At 39.1% G+C, this 21,114-nt stretch overlaps 2 protein-coding genes across 5 annotated transcripts in view; one reads left to right on the top strand and one right to left on the bottom strand.

The window, feature by feature from the left end:
- Positions 1-21,114, bottom strand: part of LOC107601505 (O-acetyl-ADP-ribose deacetylase MACROD1-like) — a 54,524-nt gene that overhangs the window by 25,538 nt on the left and 7,872 nt on the right. The gene's annotated exons all lie outside the window — the stretch shown is intronic.
- Positions 42-20,094, top strand: LOC107601504 (leucine-rich repeat transmembrane protein FLRT1-like). Of its 3 annotated transcripts, none has more exons than XM_016293718.1 (3): positions 42-173; positions 14,339-14,771; positions 16,649-20,094. In XM_016293718.1, exon 3 carries the CDS (start codon positions 16,779-16,781, stop codon positions 18,924-18,926), a length of 2,148 nt encoding a protein of 715 aa, XP_016149204.1. In that variant the 5' UTR covers positions 42-173; positions 14,339-14,771; positions 16,649-16,778; the 3' UTR covers positions 18,927-20,094. The 3 variants fall into 3 exon arrangements, with proteins under 3 accessions (XP_016149204.1, XP_016149205.1, XP_016149206.1); XM_016293719.1 differs by lacking the exon at positions 42-173 and adding an exon at positions 1,206-1,243; XM_016293720.1 differs by lacking the exons at positions 42-173; positions 14,339-14,771 and adding an exon at positions 15,135-15,184.

The raw sequence follows: 21,114 nt of genomic DNA, 5'->3' as shown, positions 1-21,114 counted from the left end.
AGAGAGAGAGAGAGAGAGAGAGAGAGAGAGTCCGAGCGCGCCTGACTGACTGAACGGAAGACTGAGACGGTTACAAACACAGAGAACGAGACAAATCAAAACCACGCGCTCTAGAAAAGAAGAACATTTCGCAGAATTTAAACGAAGGAAAGATGCCGTTTACCCAGACCGAGGTATGTTGCTCTAAACACTTCTTCATATGAGCTACTTGTTACCAACGGCCAGTCCGAGCCAGCTCAACTCTGACTTCAACTGAAATGAGGTAGAATAAATATGTTTTTATACACATTATAAACGCTGTTTAGAGAATACGGACATATTCTGGCTGAATGCGTACGTTAGCCCTCTAATTTGTCTTTTTAATTTGTTTGCTCTTAAACGCCTATTTAATCAGTTTGAGGCGGCTGCCACATGGAATTAAATGCAGGCGCTTTGAAATAAGATCCTGGATTGGGACTCTCATTCATTTATTTTAATGACCTGTTATTAAACGCGTGCGACTGTGTATAGTGCCTAAATGCGCTTGTTTGCTTGCGATGGCTATTTAAATACTGGTAGCTATACAATCTGGGGAAGATTTGCATTTGTTTTTGTACTTTCAGACCTGGTGCAGAGTTTGCATAGGAGTTCAGGGCAATAGTGCATCCGTCTTTGCGCGTGTATTTGCACTGTACTCTCTCATAATCGGCATAAAGACAATGTAATATAGTAGAACATCTAATAATATCATTGAATATTAAAAGACATATTTATGGCACAGATTACGGACATTGCCCTACACTGCAATGTGATTTCAACTGAGATAGGTAAATCAGAACGCATTTTATAGCGGTTGTAAATGAGAACATGATGCTTGAGTTATGACTTACTTTTATAGTTTTTCTATGGATATATCCTGTTGTTTATATTAATGTTCACAGTAAAGTTCTCATCTAGTTTTTCAATAAGACATATGTGCAAAGAAAGAAAGAAAGAAAAAGAAAGAGGGAATTGCAGTTTTGGGTTGCATCTTATTTATGAAAGCCAAAGGCACTCCTCTGTAAATCTTCAGGGAAATCATCTTGATTTCTGAAGGTGCAGCAAGTGCAGTGAGGGAGAGAGCGTGCATATACTTCTATATTTGATCATATTTCCTTATTTCTCATCTTTTATTTCCCTGCTCTGTTGGTGACAGCCAGGAAACAGTGGGGGTTTTGTAGAGTCGCCAGCATAAGTCCATAGCCATGCCAAAACAGTGGGGCCAGTATGTAACAAACACGCTTTACACTGCATGAGACACACACACACACACACACACACCCCTTCAAACACAAGCCCATCAACCCCAAAACCTTTTAATTAGTACCACCACAACTACACTTACACTTCTTTTCTTTTACATAAGCACCTTTGAGCTATGCATTCATATTTATATATATATCTATACATCAACTTAAAAAAATAATTTTACAAAAGAAAATGGTCAAATTCAAGCAGCTCAAGTGATCCACCAAAGTCCATCTTGTGGTCACAAAAACACCACATGAACTACATCAAGAGTGAGACATTTGGGATTATCACAGTACTTCAGACCCAACTCCACTCACACACAGCAGATTACACAGATTTAGAGTACATCAACTCTAACGCAGATTAACATGGTGGACAAATGCAGATGAGCAATGAAAGAAAGAGAGCAAGAGGCGGAGAGCAACACAGCTCAGTAAAAGAAAACTCACGAGAGATTAAATCTGTTTATGGTCTAAAAGTTTTTTTCCTTTCTGTTGCAACCATCTGAAAATGAACAAAACAAACACATGAGAAAATGTGATAGTAACATCATTTACATTTAAGAAACCAAACGCAAAGTTTAAGAAATGAACAAATTCTCTGTATTTTCAGGTATAGTGATTTGTTTTCACTGCAGATACAGCTTAAAATATCTGTAAAATCATTGGCAGATCTCTAGGCAGCAGGCTTGTTTTATAATTCACAGTTGGGCCTGTGAGAGTGGCGTGCGTGTCAGTGGGGTCACTCTGCAGTGGGTTGCATGACAAAAACACAGCACTACAAATTTCAATAGGGATACAGCAGCTTCACAACTGACTTTTCTATATATGTTTTCATATATCAGAGAAAACAAATAATAGGAACACAGGTGTAAGTCACTTACAGTACACCTAAATGATTGTTAGCAATTGTGGAAAATGCACAAACAGAAAATTAAACAGACACAAGCTATGAGCTTTCTACATGGTCATTTTTATTGCAGCTAGTTCACTATAAATCAATGACTATAGCCTTTCTAATTAATTGTTTTGTCAAAGCCACTATGGTTTGCATCAAAACATCTAAGGCACTTTGCACACAAAAACTGCATGGCAGTACAGAATAGAGGAAAAAGTGAGATGTCCTGTGCTGCATGATTAATCGAATGTGATTGTCATGCGCATCTTGTCAGTAAAGCTGGTTCTGTGATTAGTAGTAAATCTCCAGCACGTGCTTTCAGATGGAGCAGCATTTACTACACAGAGCCGTAGTTCACTGACAAGCTACGCAAAATCGCGTTCATAATCGCAGACGATTTAATCACGCGATTATGAAATTGAAGAAATCATTCTGCGATTATGAAAGCTGTTTGCGTAGCTTGTCAGTGAACTACGGCTCTGTGTAGTAAATGCTGCTCCATCTGAAAGCACGTGAAAATACCACATTTAATAACATGCTTTTACTCCAAACTCACTTCATGATGTCAGTCTAGTGTTTGAAATAAATCCTTCTGTGAGATGATGTGGCTTCTTACACAGAATAAGGCACGCAACATATTTCATAGTATTCTACGCGGTGATATAGGCCATGTCGATTAGCATTGCATTATATATTTTATTATAATAAAAATTATAATAAGACGAACTCAGATAAACCATATATTGTCGTAGTCATGTGTTTATTAGTCATTTTGAATTAATGAAAGCAGTTAAATCATCTTTTTATTCAGCAACCGCTATAGGCATTTCCTGGGTTTCTTCTGAGAGGCGTATTTGGAATTTCAGCGCAAGAGCGCCCTCTGGCCTTCGGATGGAGATTTACAGCTGATCACAGAACCGTACTTAACTGAAAGATACGTATGACAATTGCAGCTTCTGCCTAATCGCGATGTATCGCCTTTGTGATTTAATTTAGATTAATTGTGCAGCCCTAGATATGCCTGTTACTGGTTGATGGTCTGAGGCTGGCCGACAGACTGAGCATTTCATGATCTAACTATCACTACTGTTGCTAGAACATTCTATCAGATATTGGGTACCAGAAAGTTTTTTTGTTGTTTGTAGAACAAAATGGCAAACAACACACACAAATAACACTTAGTCATATTCCTTTCACCCTGACACTCAAAGCAGGAACAATCACGCAGTCTTTTGGTATGGTGTTAAGAGTGTCCATTCAATATGCAAGTACTTCTAAAACTGCAACAATACAGTGTTCGCTCATGTTTTCTAGCCTGTCAACTGTAATAATCTCACAATTGATTTCCCAGATTCCCTAGCATTACCAAACACTTGTAATCTGGAGCTTTTACTCAGTGCTCTCAACAACAGTTACAAAGTGTGCTTTGCAGTTTTTGAAAATTATTGCTGCTTGCAATGCATATATCCATGGTAGTAATCTGACTCAGTTGAAAATGATCTCTGTACAATTTTTGGTGAGAATGATTCTGTACAATAACCCAGCAATTTACATGCAGTTAGGGGTGGGTAATATGATCATAATCATGATATATCAATAATATGAGTAGTTTTTTCCTACTAAACGTTAACAAAACGTATCAAGATATATATATATTTTTTTTATTTTTTGCTGAAAATAATGGTTGTTACCATTATTAACATACCAGTGAATTGTCATAATTCTCTACACCAATTTTGGTGCTACAGCAAAAACTAATAGTAGATTAACTAATGAAAGTTACAAAAAAAATCTTCAAAAAATGATTGAAAGCAAGTAAACAGTAAGTGATCAAATAAAAACAATTACAAACAATATGACAAATAAATACAACAGAGCAAATATAAATTATATAAACAGTATTTGGTGATTCACATTTTAAATCATCCCCTCATTCCCTTTTAATCATGGGCAACATGAACATAACATGGCAAACATGTTGCACTACATCAATGCTTAATAAAAGGCATTTCAGTTTCCCCCCTTTTATTAAGCACTTTCTTTTCATGATGCCAAAAAGTGAATGTTTACACAACATCAATGACCACAATCAAACCACTTCTGGAAAATCTGAGAAATCTGAACAAGGTTATGACACCAATACTCTTCTTTTAATCCACTTACTCTAATCTTATAAAAGACTCCAACTGAATCATAATTTGTAAGTTATTGATTCATAATATATTACAGTAAGGAGATTGATGCACAGTTCGAGAGAGCTCTGAGCTCTTAGTAATGTCCTTTTTAAGGGCGGAAATGCAGTCAGACTACTCTTGCTCTCTGGAGAGGGAACAGCAGTCACACAACAATGAGTGTTTTGTCTTATCCTCTGCCAGGCCAGGGTTGTCATAGACACAGGACCTACGTCAGTGTCGTTTATTAATCAATGTGGCCGTTTTGGTCATTGACACAAAGTAATTTTTTATTTCGCCTCAATAAAACGCTCTTCTGTTAGACACAGCTCTCTAGATGTGCCTCGCCTGCCGTGAACAAGACAAGAAAAGACAGCGTTGTCTGAAAGAAAGTATGATAGAGGAGACCGTGTCTGGGGCAGGCAGAGTTTATAGGTAAAATGGGTCTCAAAGAATTGCTTGTATAGCTCTAGAATCAATGAAATGGAGGCGCTATGAATTAAGTGAATGTGGCTCTAGATAATTGGACACGTTCTGAAAGGGTCCCGGAACAGTCTGAATAGATGGATTTTATTATTCCACGCAAAAACCAGCTGCAAGCTCTTAAATAGGCTTTGATAATGCAACTAGTTTTGAAGTGCTGCTAATTTTAGCATGTGGCAGGTTAATAGAGCGAGTCCGGACATACAAAATCACTTGTGTTCTATGCTACAACTGACATAAAGCATGCATGACTGTGCTTTTATTGAAAGCATGTCCATTTAAACCCTGCAGCCTTCATTACATAGCTTATCAAACACATGCTTGTTAAATCATTACAGCTCATTTATAATTTACATGCAGAGAGACCCATTCAAGCAGAGCTACAACTTTTTATATTTGTGCTCAGTTACTTAAAGTGATACAGTGTAGTGCAGGAAGAATGCATAAATGCATGTACGTGCTCACGCACAGCATGGTGCCTTGCAGTTTGGCTCTAAATGAGCTATAAAAAAAACAAATGCACAGGCCTCCCATAGGAAGCCAAACACTGCTCAGCTTAGTAGAGATCGCTTCTGAACATGGTTCGTTTCACTCTGCTCGGTGAGTGGGGTTTGTCGAACATGTGGGCAACTTTGTTCACTGACCTAAATGCATGAATTGTCTTTATATAAAAAGTGCCACTTTTTATTCACCACACAGTGGGGGCTGTTTATTACGACATTTTGCTCTTTCTTGTTATGCGAAATGCTGATAAGAGAAATTTACCCACATTAGGTCAAATTCAGACAAACCTAATTATTTTTCTTCCCGTGTGGATGCTCTGCTTTTGAGTGTTTGTTTGATGTTCATAAGCACTAGCTGAGGGACAGCAAGAGGTATGATTGGTTGTTTGAATGTGATTGTGTGTGTGTGTGTGTGTGTGCGCGCGCTTGAAGACAGAGAAAGCAAGCAGTGAAGTATCTAGCACTTAAATGTTCTGCTTATTTCCAGTGACTGCATCATTTACAAAGAAATTGGGAGCATAAGAAAAAGAGAAGAAAAGGGCAAAGGAGAAATAGGAGTGACATGGCCATGCAAGGGAGGAATGCATTTTGAAAGAGAAAGAGGAGCTAGCTGAAATGCATCAGTGTAACTTCAACAGAAATTGATTTACGTATGTATGTCAATGTTCAAGTATAATTCTAATAAAAGCCCATCTCATCTAGCTTGAAGGGCGGATTGTATATTGGTATAAAAACATTGGGATCACAAATGGGAAGGGAGATTGGGAAACAAAATAAATGAATAAATGCAAACAAATGAGAAGACAAGTGAATAAAGGAAAATGGCTGGAAGTAGTGACAATGACAAATGTATGTCATATATTGACATTATTGATGATATTCTCACCTCAAGAAAAGTAAACATTATACATGGCAATCTTAGAAATGTGATGGCAATAATAACATTTCCTCCAAAGAATAAAATAAGGATGCATCTGAAAGAGAAAAAATAGATTAAAAGACTGGTGGAGTAAAAATGTGATTTACCTGTTCATTAGGGACCATGAGAGAGAGACAAAGATGAGTGGTGGAATGTAGAAAGAAGGTTAAAAAAAGCATAAATGATTTCAGTAGCAAAAATTTAATACATGAGGTGATTCATAACATCTTATTTTCTCTATTCAGACAACAATAAACTCAATACAAGAGCATATTTCTCATCAAACCAAGGATCTTAAAATGCTCTGTTAAACATCAGGGTCAAGAATATTAAGTCTTGTCCATTCAAATGATTTTTTTATGAGATGACTGCTTAGTACACATTTTATAGAGAGATGAGATGTGCAGCTTACATTGTCAGAGTTTATATGAGGAGTAGAACTGAATTCGCATGTTGCAGGTGCAGATATACAAATCCAAATGCACTACCATCATGCTGCCGCATTTTACTCCATCTTTCATGATTAAGAAAAGGTAAATAAAGCTAATTTATTCTCCACTTTCAGTAGGCATTCAAATTAATTCATGTATCTTCTTTGTACCTTATGAATAACAGTACAGTCATGCTGACATATTGGCATCATGCATAGAGAAAGGCAAAGAATATTGAAAACAGTGGCATGTCACTCAAAACACACCAGCATAAACTGAAATACAAAGTTATTGACAGGGCTTGAATTTCGGAGTGGGATTGCGCATAATTCTACTGATTCCCGCAGTTTCCGTGCTTGTACGTAGGGCTGGGTATCGTTAAAAAATTTTCGATACCGATACCTTGACTTCGATACCGGTTCCTGAAAATTAAAACGCCAGTAGGTGCCAGTAGTGAGCGTTTAATGAGTGAGTCATTGAGTCGTTCATTCAAACGATTCGTTCAAATGGCAGATTCATCAGATGTTTATGCATGGGCTAATGAAACTTTGACTCAACCGATTCGTTCAAAACACAGAATCAATCAGCAATTAATCGGCTGGTTGCTGTGAGATGCACTGTGTTTCCGCCTAAAATGTAAGTGACCTAATATTATTGTATTTGCTTACTGAACTGTTTATAGAACTATTAAACAGTCGTAATGATGAAAACGTTATGTGATGTTGCCTAACTAAATGTATTTTAAATATAAAAACTTTCCATTTTGAATTTTTACCTCAGGATGCTGAGTTTCTTAGTGTTGCGCGTTTTGATTTCTTCTGGAGAGGCTGCGGGAGCCTCACCTCAGCAGCGCAACCTTATACTGTCAATAGATGCATTATATACATTAGATACCCACTATTCGCCACTTACTCTAAATGTAATAAAATCAGAATAATATTGCGTTTTGGTGTTTACATAGTTATTTTTGGTTTCTGATGTTTTAATCATGTTAGTGCCTACGAGTCTATGTGCCGGGGCTCAGCCCCAGACGGCCCGGCCCAATTTAAACCCTGGTCTTATGTAGCATGATGCTACAGTGTGCATGGATGGTCACAAAACACGCGCGTTCGGTCTTGAAGTATGAACGGACATCTGCATATGATTGAAACTCTATACAGCTCCCGCGCTACTCTCCATTGGAAATGAATGACTTTCGGTCTGTCATTTGTCGGAGATAGTGGAAAGCCGGCTTGAAACGCAGTGGAAACGTCAGTAAGACGAGGATCGTTTTCATTTTAAAACAAAAACACACCAGTGTAAATGTAGCCTTGTAGGGCTGGGACGCATTCACACTAAATACTCACGTGTGAGCCACATCTCTGAGTGTGTCGCGTGACACGGACCGACTGTGCAGACCTATCGGTGTATTAGGCTATAGTACCACGAGCAGACTGCTCCGTACGTTTTCGCATCGCTCTCGCGGATGTCAAACACTGATCGATCTGCGCCTCACTGACGTTGATGAGATTAACCCCTTAGGTATTGAAATTTGGTACCGAACGACGAGAAGTTTTTCGATACTCGATGGTATCGAGGCAATTCGGTCGGTGCCTAAAAAGTATCGAACTCGATACCCAGCCCTACTTGTACGTGGGAAATTCCCGCAAATATTTCAACGTGAAAGACGCTCGCGACAGATGACGGAATGTATCATTTGCATGTGCTTTTGAGTCTTACAATTTTAAACATTCAAGTGCTCAATTCAGTACTTGCGCACTCTGTGACTGTGAGACCCTTTCTGTGAGCCATCTCACACTAGAGACCGCCCGCTCCCGCAGAAATATATCTTATCTGGTTCCGCTCCCGCCCACGACATTCATGTTTTGTCCCTCTCCCGCCCGCAAAAGCCAGCATAAAAGTAATCTATATAGATTTTTTTCAGTACATCGAAGAAATTTACATGACATGGTTCTGTAACATCTCCTAAGCTCCACAACATCCTGGCATAAACGCTCCCTATAAAATATTTGTTATTTAGGCTAAGCATCAACATTCACAATCACAAACCACTGTTATTTTTAACAGAAAAGCAAGCATGGGCTGCTGCGTGCATGGAGTGGCATGGCAGAATGCGAGCAGCGCGCTTCCTTTATTATCACTAAAAGCTGACATCTCAGTTAATCACGATCTCATAAAGCTCTGTTATAACACAATAAATATATGCACAATGAATCTTTCACAGTGTCTACATTTCTTGTGTTAAAATCAGAGGATTCGTGAGCACACAATTTCAGCACTGCGGTGAGTAGATTCTAACTTAATCACCTCTGGTTGGCCATTGCGTTCCAGAAATCAACAGCTGAGTCTGTGATTGGCTACATTGCGCAAACCTTTAAACGTGTTATAAATAGAAAATATGCCTAGCTTGCGCATGTCAATCATTTTTAATGTTAATATTAGTTGTTCTTTTTGCTTTTGTGCAACAGATAAATAACAATTTATATGTTTTAGACACTTTTTGTTTAGATAATTTCTATTTTGCGGGAGTCCCGCGAATCATTTTATTCTCCCGCATCCCGCACACACACAAGTTTCTTCCCACCCGCACCCGCACTCGCCCATCAAGAGTTGTCCTGCGCCGCACCCTGTTGTGTTGGGTCCCGTGGGTCCCGCGGGAGTGCAGGTCTCTACCTCACACCCAAAGCACGCGCACATAGAGACGCATCTGAGAGCGCGCGCCTTTGCGCATAAATGGCCAAATACATACAAAAATGTCAAAGTGCCCGTCTGGATGAGTATTCATGTAAACAGTCGATTTATACTAAACATTGTCGGTATACAATGTTTAGTATAAATGAATTATTAAGTTAATGTAAACAGTTGAGAAACAAAACGTATGTGTAACAGTTTGATCCGTGCATGAGGTCTTAAAGAGACAGCAACCTAAATAAACCTGTTGCTGTCTGTCATTAATGTTTATTTATACATTGAAGACTAACCAGTGTTATTTTAAAGTTAAATAGATTATTCTGTTTCTGTTGTATTTCTGTACCTGACTATTACTGTTAAACCTACCTGAAAAACTTAAAGCGCAATTCATTTTAGTTGTATCTTGTTATTGTATAAGAGCCCCCGAAAGGGGGAATTCCCCCCCCCCCCATTTTCCAAAACTAAATTCAGGCCCTGATTGAATATTTTCATGTCACAGAAAAACCCATAACAGAAATATACAGTAAGCATGCATGAATGCCTTTTCACTATCTGTCTTTTGTGTCTGCATCCCTATCATACTTTGAATATGATGCAACCAGCTTTAGGTATGCATTTTTAAATAAGCCTTGATGTTTTTTGTATTGCATATACATTCAAGGTTTCTGTGTTATTTCAACGGTTTAGTTCTCTCTCTTGCGCTCTCACCCTGTGCCACTTTAGTGCATCTTTATCACATTCACAAGCCACTGGCTCTGTTCAGTGCACAAACACTGAATATAATAAGGACATAAATCAGTATAGGCATTTATGCATTAATGGTTCACAGATTACATTAAATGCACTGGTGATCATCCAAGAGTACTGAAGCCAAGAGAGAGAGAGAGAAAGCACACAGGAATAAGAAGGGAAAATGGGTATACGGGAATAAACAAGGTGCGTTCCCCTCTGCTCATCCACGCATCCCTGTCACACTTACCCTTCATCCCTGCTTCTCCCTCTCTTTGCTCCTGGTTGTTCATACTAAAAGGCTGCAGTGTGTGGGTGTGTGTTGAGAGGCTGGTCACATCCCTGCGTCTCCTGCCATTTTCACTCCCGTTGCTGAATTACCCCTGATTACCTTTAGCTAATTATCATCAGATCTTAGAGAGCGAAATACACACATACACACGCGCACACATATTACTATTCAGCGTTGCAGAGCCACTGGCAGTTAAAGATCTGAGACATCACCGGACTGCAAGAAAAAAAAAGAACGATACCTAGGCACCTCATCAAGGTGTTTGTACTTCACTGTCAAAACTCTAGCAATTATATATATTTTTTTTCTTTCTTCACTGAATAGTAGGTAATTACAACAAGTAGACTGAGCAATGAATTAGACCGCTTCCTAAAAAGAAGCTTGAAGTATCATTAGCAGAAGACAGATCTGTCATTTTTTGAACGTGACAACTGTAGAATATTCTAGAGCACTTACAATTCTAACACAGAGTCCCATTGACGAAACCTTTTTAAAACAGAACTGCGCTGTGGACTATCACTACAACACTGTAGCCTGGAGGCCTAGAGCACTAGTTTCGCAGGCATGTGCTGATATGGGAACTGAAAAATATCCTGACATACAAGTATGCCCTCCGGCCAATGCTCTGCTATTACGGCGTCTATATTCGTAGCCCCAATGTAAGTCACATACACAAATACAGTCACTCACTGTTAAGTAAAATACCACAATTCCTGAGGGCCCTATACCAATCATGTCATATTAACCAAGTTTACTGCTCTTATGTGCAAGGGACCAGACAGTAACACAAAGCTCTTCAGTTGTTTACATTGTTAGCCAGCCAATACAACAACATTATTTATCAGTGCTTGTTGTGAATTAATAATAAACTGGATTTGCTGGGGAATAATTATTTCATGATGTGCTTGAGTAATATTTTATGACAAAACTGTGTGAGGAACAAGATAGATCATTAAGACTTCATGCTCCTTCATGATCCTAAGACAAAGCCCAGTGAGTCTGTCTTTGTGTCAGTGCTGTGAATATGTGTTGTTGTGGAAACTGGGGCTGACAGTCATTTCTGCCACCAAATTTGATTCCAATAGGTTCATCAATCTTCCTTCTTTCCTTTCCTCCTCCATCTGCGCCTCTCTCTCTTTTCCATTCTCTCTCCCTTTCTCCGCAAATGAGAAATTGAAAGGCAGAGATGGGTAGGTTACGTGCACAGGATGGTAAAAATGTTAGACATGGGCTTGTACACATATGCATGGACACGAACACATATACACAGACGCACTCACCCTCAAACATGCAACAGTATACAAATAAAAGCACAGATCTGTCACCATTCTAATAACTTTAAGAATGGAGGACATCTTTACCATCAGCAATATTAACAAACCTGGAGCAGTGGAACTGCACCACCCTACTCCAGGTGAACATTATTACTGTCCATTTTCAGCATTTACTCAAGCACATCTGGGGATGGAGGTCAGTGCGAGCGTGACAGCAGCACTGATATAACCTCTTATCATTTCTCATCATAATCTCTTCCCTAATGTGACTGCCCCATTATACCATACAAGAGAGAGAGAGGCAGAGTGAGAAAGGTGAACAGAGAAGGGCAACGGGCTGTGTATTTGCCTGGTGTTACACTCGCTAGACATTTTAAGGCATCTGTCTCAATAGGCGTTAGCTTTTTTTCCGCTAAGAGCATTGATTGGCGAAAATTCCCCAATACGTTCATTGATTTTAATTAGCCTTTTTTGTCCTTATTACTTCTCCTCTCCTCAATTCCCTTTACATTAGCTGTGCGCTTTGGAAATGCTCCCTGTCTCCTCACACACGTGGTACTATGGGCCTCCGCTGATCCATCTTCACCAGGCTGCTACATCCACATGGTGCAATAAATTTCTGCAATAATGTTTTTGATCACTCCCAATCTCTGACTGGACCATGAAAAAGCAATTAGACTGGGAGCCAGTGGGGCCCAGAGGAGACTTTCAACATCACAAACACAAATCAGCCACGTCAGGCCAGATTCAGCACACTATGATACAAAGAGAGTTAACAGTTGCTGGTTCAGACGCTCAGTCCCAAAGCAGTAGTTCTAGAAGACAAACAACAAACACTCAAAGCGAAAATCTAAATATATGGAAAAAATACACTAGGCATAATTTCAGACTCACCTAAAAAACTTAATTGGTCTCAGAAATCTGGTAGGAAAAAAATCTTGGTCTGTCTTTACCTAATACAGAGAATCGAGTCAGAACAGACATCACAGACACCCATCATTTCTTGCCCTACCTCAGTCTTGTCAACAATGTGACCCAGTTTGCAACAATATGTGTGTGCCTTGATTTCTGCATTTTTGGTCCTGGCTGGCTTAGAGCAGTCTGTAAAAGAGATTTTCCACTTAATTCTGCACACTGAACTTGACTTCACCATTTTCAGAGTTGATATTCTTTGAAATACAGTTCTTTTTAGAGAGAGACACACTGTTGACACTAGTGTTGTCACGGTACCAAAATTTCAGTATTCGGTACCAATACCAGTGAAAATACACGGTTCTCGGTAACAATTTCGGTACCACAGCAAAACACAAAAACATGCTAATTAAAAAATGTGACTATACTTTAATTTAATCCAAATTGTGTACATATTTAGTTTTAAAGGGCTTTTGAAAACCTTCTAGAGTTATTCAGCCAAGAATAACAACTAATTAAGTTAGCTAAAAAAATGTAAAAAACCCAGAACTGCTTTTCTGACTGATATGGCATACGACACAAACAATTTGTACATTCTCTAACACGCATATTTTAGATTCACAATTCATTTCAAATCCTTTGGTGTGTAAAAATAGTAAATATCATCATGTCCTCCTGTTTTGTTTCCCTAATAAAAGTTATAGGAGCATTAAATAGTTAATAAAGAAACTTAATTCTAATGCTCATTATATTAGCGTTAGCCATGCTTATGCTAACGATTAACTATTCTAATAATAGCGATGTTCATTCAATCCGACATTCAAATTAAAATATTGAATAATATTCCTAACAAAAGCGGTGTTTCCCACAGACTTGCTCTCTATTTGTGGCGGCATATACTGTATATGCAAATTAATTCTCTGCCAGCAGGAGGCAAGCGGGAAAGATAGAGGTTTCCCTGGTAACGGCTATACACAAAGCAGCGCTCCGCTCACAAACTCTGCTCATGCATTACAGGCAAGATTAAATGAAAATGACATCCATAATTTTCTGAAGACAGTCGGTTTCCTTCAGAAATACAGTGATATAAAAACACCCGCACCGGGTTTCGACTTTGACATGTGCAATGCTAATGTTTATTCAACGAAGTCAAAGCCTTTTGGCAAATCTATTTGTGGCGGTCAGTTTTGATATTGTGGTCAGTTTTGATAAGATAGAGGTTTCCCTGGTAACGGCTATACACAAAGCAGCGCTCCGCTCACAAACTCTGCTCATGCATTACAGGCAAGATTAAATGAAAATGACATCCATAATTTTCTGAAGACAGTCGGTTTCCTTCAGAAATACAGTGATATAAAAACACCCGCACCGGGTTTCGACTTTGACACGTGCAATGCTAATGTTTATTCAACGAAGTCAAAGCCTTTTGGCAAATCTATTTGTGGCGGTCAGTTTTGATATTGTGGTCAAATATGATATTTTGTTAGTTTGATGTGTTTCCTCATTTTGAGGTCGCCACGTCTCAGAGCTTTTATGAAGAGAGCGCATCTGCGCACCTTTCGGATAGCACATCAAGAACCGGGTTGACCGGGTACTCTGTACCACTGGTACTTTAAAAAACCTGGTAACGTAACATTTTCATTTATTTAGTACCGACTTGGTACCAAAGTACCGGGTCTTTTGACAACACTAGTTGACACACTCTGAATATAAAAGTCTTCTTTCCTGTTCTGGCACTCTAATTCACTGAAAATGTTTTCTTCACAGGTAACACGGTCTCAAAGATGAGGGGTTACAACATCCCCATGTTCCGTCAATCCTCTTTCAAGAAAACACAATCATCATGATGTCAACTTTGAAGGACACACTGCAACTTGAATACACATCATCGCCTCGGATATACTCTTGCTGTACAGAAGTGATGAAAATTCTGGCTGCTTCTATTGATTGACACTGGAAAAAACTCCCAGGGTTTTTCTGGTTGATGTTATCCTTATTTCAGTGCCTACAATTCATAGGAATCCTACAGTAAAGGGCTGCAATTTTCATTGGTCACTTAAGTTGAAGGACATAGAAAATCAAGATGACATTCAGCCCTTGATCAATTTCCTATCTTGAATTAAGAGGACGATTGTCACTGTTCAAACTCTGACTGCTCAGACCTACCAGCCAAAGGACAATGTGGAAAAATCCCTAGATGGTAAGAACAGTCATTTTTTATTCTGTTGTAAATAATACAATATGAATACAGTATGAAAATGTGTAAAGAATTGTGTGGCTGGATAAAAAAAGATTTGTGCAGCAGAACAATATCCTTTTATATTGACAACAGAATTGAAGTAGACACCAAAATGAAAATAAAGACTCAAGAGAAGGATCAAAAAAGCAGATTTAGGCAGAATGAAAATTCAGGATTGACACAGGAGGATCAGCAGGATATAGAGGAAAAGAAAAAAAACAGTACGATTAAAGAAGAGTATAAGAAGAGATTATAAGAGATTACAGATGTACAGTGGGCGGTTATGGAGATGGCCGTGATGAAAACCTTCTTCAGATCAGAAACATTTGAATGAAGGATAGAGAAACAGACAAGAGATGCAGAACAGAGAGAAGGTAAAGTTAACCTGCCTACACACAAATGTTTCAAACCGTGCAGCAAGTTAGAGATGGAGCTTCTCGCGGTCACTCTGCCATCTAAAGGCAAACTTGCAAGTTGTTTTGTGCATCAACACCACAGTGCTCTAACAGCCCCAAAAACTAAAATTATGCACTTTCACACAAAAACGTTGCTATATTTTACTAGCTTTTGCTAAACGTATGAAAAAAAATGACTTTAGCATAAAGGCATGTTTCAAGGTATTCAAGAGGCCTTTTTACCATTTTCTTTTTTCTCTGTTTTCGGGCTCCCTCCTCTCTTTGTGAAAATACACAAGCCTGAGAGACAGCTGATTTTTTTTTTCTTTTCTAAAAATACCCAAATGTATATACCCCCTGGGAGAGCCATTAAATGTGACATTTAAATTGCTTCCATTTTCATGCAATTTACCTCATTTAAAAAGAGAGACAGACATAAAAAAGAGAGAGTCAAAGTGACAACAATATCTGATTTTTTAAAAAAGCAGTATTTTTGCTAATTGTTTACTTATGTAAATGTTATAAACATTGTCTGTAGTCAAAGCAAACAAGATGAAAGTGTTTCCAATAAAATGGAATAATTTCCAATAATTATCTTCCTAATTTCATCACTATTTCTCCATGTCAAAACCTCATCAATCCATTTTGCATGGGTTCTAGCACCGTTTAAGGGTTTGTTTTGCATGTAGTTGCTGCCTAAGGTAACAGCGTTTGTAACCAAGATTAAGCCAACCAACTCCCATCTGGCCTGGCCTGCAACACAAACAACCTTGAGTTCAATCCCATAGGATGGCAGGCAGCAAAAAGAATGAGTCCCCAGCAGAGAGCAATGCACACCAACCCTTCACACATAAATACTCACAAAAACAAGTACATTTTGGATTAGTCACATAGGAGTATGTTAATGTCTCAAAATTGTGCACAAATGTACATTTTAATGGGCAAAAAAAATGTCCTTTACAAAAAGAAAATATGCGACAAGCTTTAAATTATACAACTATAATGTAATTAAAACACATTTTTTCCTGGAATACAAGGGCATAAGATGCAAAAGATTCCTGATTGGTTCTTAACAGTGTATAATGTAACAATGTAATCATACAACTCTTTCTACACTATTTATTTATATAGCTCAACCACAATCCATTTGCCATTCTCTTCCAGTCCTTTTTTATGCTAATGTTATGTCTAATGCTCCCTATCTGTCAGTTGTTCTGTAAGGTTATCTAGAAAGCCGTTCAGCTTTACTGATTTTCTCTGATCTTGCTTACTAACCCTTTTACCACCTTACAATGTTTTTCACATTTAAGCAGAAGTCCTGTAAAAGTCAGACAGTGTACTATATAACAGATATTTGGATAACTGCACTGGATTCTAAACCAAATGTAACCTCTGTATTTTGAAAAATTCTTAGAAAAATTTTTTTTTCTATATTTCCCACAGGGCTTGTGATTGGAAGTAAAGAAGGGCAAGAAAAACCGGCGTTTTCAATACTACACTGACCAAGAATATTGGCTTGAGACATTGGGTTAAATTACCTCTGCAGAGAGAGTGGGGTACATTGCCTGGAATTATGGCCACAGAGAGCCTAGTTGAACTCCGTGATTGGTTGTTCCTACTTCTCCTATGCCTGACATTATTGGTTGAAGTCCTCGAGTTTGCTGCAGCAACAGCTGCCGCCGCTGAGGCAGCTCTCGGTGAGGCGGAGCTTCAGGGAGATGTGCCATGCCCCTCAGCTTGCAGGTGCGATGATGGCTTCATTTACTGCAATGACCGTGGCTTGAGTATCATCCCACCATTACCATTAACGGCAGCTGTGCTGTATCTGCAAAACAACCGAATAGACAATGCTGGGCTACCAACATCTTTAGAGCGACGACTGACTGTGAGAGTAGTTTACCTTTATGATAATGAACTTGACGATTTTCCAACACATCTGCCTCCGTCACTACGAGAACTTCACCTACAGGACAACAATATACGAACTTTACCCCGTTCCGCTCTTGCACGGCTACCCCTGCTGGAGAAGCTTCACATGGATGACAATTCCGTTTCAACCGTAAGCATAGAAGACAAAGCATTCGCCAACAATCCAAGGCTGCGTCTTCTTTTTTTGTCACGCAACCACCTCTCAAGTATACCATCAGGACTGCCTGCATCACTTGAGGAACTCCGCCTAGACGACAATCGCATTTCAACTATTCCAACACACGCATTTCGAGGTCTCTCCTCTCTAAGACGTCTCTTCCTTGATGGAAATCTGCTGGCAAATCAACGTATTGCAGATGATACATTCTCACGGCTGTCTAACCTCACAGAGCTCTCTCTGGTTCGTAACTCGCTCCAGGCACCACCATTAAACCTTCCAAGTATGCATCTCCTTCGGCTTTATCTACAGGACAATGCCATAGCCCACATGCCACGAAGCTCCCTGGATGGCATGCGAAGGCTACAGAAACTGGACCTATCAGGTAACAACTTGACGACTCTTCCGAGAGGTTTATTCAAGGACCTGGACAGCCTTTCACAATTACTTGTCCGAGGAAATCCCTGGTACTGTGGCTGTAACCTCCGCTGGCTTCATGACTGGTTGCATGAGCGAGGTTCATCTGTAACTGTGAGAGGTTTAACTTGCCATGGACCAGAAAGACTAAGAGGCATGGCACTAAGGGACCTTACAAGTCAACTGGAAGACTGCGAGGTCAGCGCAGATACTGCAGGAGGAATGGTTGGAAACGATGGAGCAAAGAAGGAGAAAGATTATTTTCCCACACAAGCACCAGCTACAACAACCCCTCCACTTCCGCAGGGTTCACTCTTTACCCTCAGATCCAGACGACCAGGACACAAGTATTCAGATATTAGCCAGGACAGTCTTGGAGGTGGAAATGGGGTTACAGATAAATCATTACTAATCAGTGTAAAACCTCTCACACCAGAGACAGTCCACATTACCTGGCAGGCTGCACAGCCAGTCCCCTCCTTCAGACTTTCCTGGTTACGACTAGGCAACAGTCCCGCAATGGGGTCAATCACAGAAACACTTGTGCCAGGGGATCGCCGTGAGTATTTACTTACGCAACTACAGCCCCAGTCAAGTTACATCATCTGCTTGGTGCCCCTCTCTGGAAACGATGGTAAAAGAACCTATTTTACAGCAACTGGGGGTTTAAACATTAACACAAACTCAGAGCATGAGCACCCTGCTTGTGCCAAAACAGAGACTGATCCCCTAGAGCAGTCTATTTCAGACCAGGACAGTGATCAAGGAACTGACCAACTGTCAGCCCTACCACTTGCTGGAATTATTGGAGGTGCAACAGCACTGGTGTCTTTGTTCTTAATTTTTGCCATCTTCTGCTGGTACGGACACCGTGCAGGGTACCTTGCGCCAGGTGACCATTCTATATACGGCAGAGATGTTGTTGGATCACGAGGTGCCATCAAACATTTTGATGACTATGTTGAGTCAGGAACCATAAAAGACACGTCCATCTTAGAAATCAGAGCTCACGGCTTTCAAATGACACCAATGTCTGCCCAACAGCCTTTGCAGCCCAAGGCAAAAGTTGAGGATATGACATACATTCATACTATCTTTCCCTCTAATAATGCAACTCTATATAGGAGCACCCTGAACCACACAGGAAATCCAGGCTATGGAACAAATCGAGGGTACAGAGAAGGGGGAATACCAGACATAGATTATTCATACACGTGATAGCCTTTTTATAGCCCCCTGCCTATTCTGTTCCTGTTATCAGGTAAAGCAGTTGGGTAAGGATTCTTTTCCCTAAGTTCTAAAGTAGGGGTGTGCCGATTCTAAGGGGACCATTTTCCCCCCCATCTATCATACACAAAAAGTTATTACTGGATAGAAGACTTCAAGTAGATTTTTTAAAAATCTAAATATTTATACTTAAAATAGCATAGTTTTCACACCATTGGAGTGCTGTTTCAACATGAAGACGTTTAAAACAAAAATCAGAATTCTGTAAAGTGAAATGGGTAATTTAGTGATGTTACTCCATGTACAAGAATGAATATGATTTACTATTCAAAATCAGGTGTTAAAAAAGCTATATGGACTGTACTGCAGTCACTCTACATAAATGATGCAAAACAATAACATGGTTACGTAAAAATGTTCAGAAAGGAACACCTCGTGATACGTGAATGGAGCAGGTTTTCATTCGGCACACCCCTATTCCAAAGTACCCTTTGTGCCTCCTTTAGTCTGTTTTCAAAACATTGTTCTTAATGGGCAAAACCCCTCTGGAACATGCTTAAAATACCAATAATAGTCAGAAGGTGCCAGGGATACCACTCTTTGTGTTGATGTCATCCAATATTCAGATGATAATTGAAGCTGTTTTTGCATCTTAGTACCAATGATTATCAGTGTCATAAAACTAGCTCATTTTAAGGGTTAGCATGATAATGATGAGTTCTGGGACCAGGTTCATATAGATTCAAATTTACTACCTGGACTTTACTGTGTATATATGCACTGGGGAAAACGGATCCCTTTCCATTCTGGGGGATACTGACGACGACAACAAGAAAAATAAATCTTTTTGGGGTGTGTTATTCAAATTCTAATTCTCAGTTCTCTCTCCCTCCTTTTATGGGCTTTTCCTTTATTCTCTCTATTTCTTTTGCACGCAGCACGAGGACTTTGTTCCCAACCAAGAGAGCTGACAGTGGTGATAATGGTTTTGACAATGAAAGACCTCAAATTGCTACTGGGTTTCTTTTCTTTTAATGGGAGTGGGAAAAGTGGGGTAGAAAGAGACAAAAGGAAAGAGATGAAGGCGCAGAAAAAGGTTTCATGTTCACAAAGAAAATTTGTCTAAAAAATAAGACACTGAAAAAGTAGATATCTTATGTCTGAAAAAAATATCACATTTTCCATTCCCCACATGGAGGTTTCAAGAACAGTCAAACAATATATGAAGTTCAGTAGTTTTACCTGCTCAACAACAGACATGTATTTCAATTATGACAAAAGGAATGACTTCAAAAAATCTGAGGTCATTTTAACTAAATAGAAAGACAATCATGACAGAGGGCAACACTAATTGATGAATGAACCCAAACTGACACGCTGACATAGATAATGCAGTCAATTTAGCATGTAAAATAGCAAACTAAAGGGCAACTAAAGGACATACCAGAAAATATCATGGACACTAAATCTAGTAGATGACTAGAAAAAAGTCAGACAACATTAACATGTCATCTCTTTACAATCTTTGTGTGTGAAACAGTGTGTGTATCTACAACCCAGAGGTGCAGGAAAAACAGAAATCAGGGATTTATCAAATATGTAACACTGTGAACCTCTGCATCTTGTGTGTGGGCTAAGAAGGAAGAGAGAGAACTAAGGTCTTTAACTGATTAAAGACAATCCACTTTTTTCCACAGACTTTGTGTGACTTAAATGCAGCATTAGCCGAGAGAGTAGCAAGTTAGGAACACTAAATGGATATCCGTACCGGATCTGCAATTTTCCAGCCTTTTCTGATGCATTTTAAAAGTGAACTATTCAAAAAGTAGTCCATGTAAATCACGTCTTTCTCTCCTTATAGATACGGATATACATTATGATGAATAGTAAATAAAGCTTGTTATCTTTTTCATTCATATATGTATCATTAAAAGTTGTGATGAAATACATTGTCAATGTGTATGAAGTTAATGAGAAGCTATAGAAATATATCATCTATATTCCAAGAAAACATTTTCCCTGTACTTTAAAATAATAACAAATTCACACATCATGTATTAGACAAAATCCCCTTGTCTGGGCCTTGTGAAGCTAAACAGTTTAGATAAAAATCTCCATGGTGGCATTGATAGGCATGTATGGCGAACACTCGTCTGCTGGAAGAGTGAATAAGGAAAAG

The sequence above is a fragment of the Sinocyclocheilus grahami genome, unplaced genomic scaffold, assembly GCF_001515645.1.
Source record: "Sinocyclocheilus grahami isolate Dianchi unplaced genomic scaffold, SAMN03320097.WGS_v1.1 scaffold306.1, whole genome shotgun sequence".
In the NCBI taxonomy this organism is placed as follows: Eukaryota; Metazoa; Chordata; class Actinopteri; order Cypriniformes; family Cyprinidae; genus Sinocyclocheilus; species Sinocyclocheilus grahami.
The sequence above is the reverse complement of the archived record's forward strand: the minus strand, read 5'-3'. Positions and strand labels throughout refer to the sequence as shown.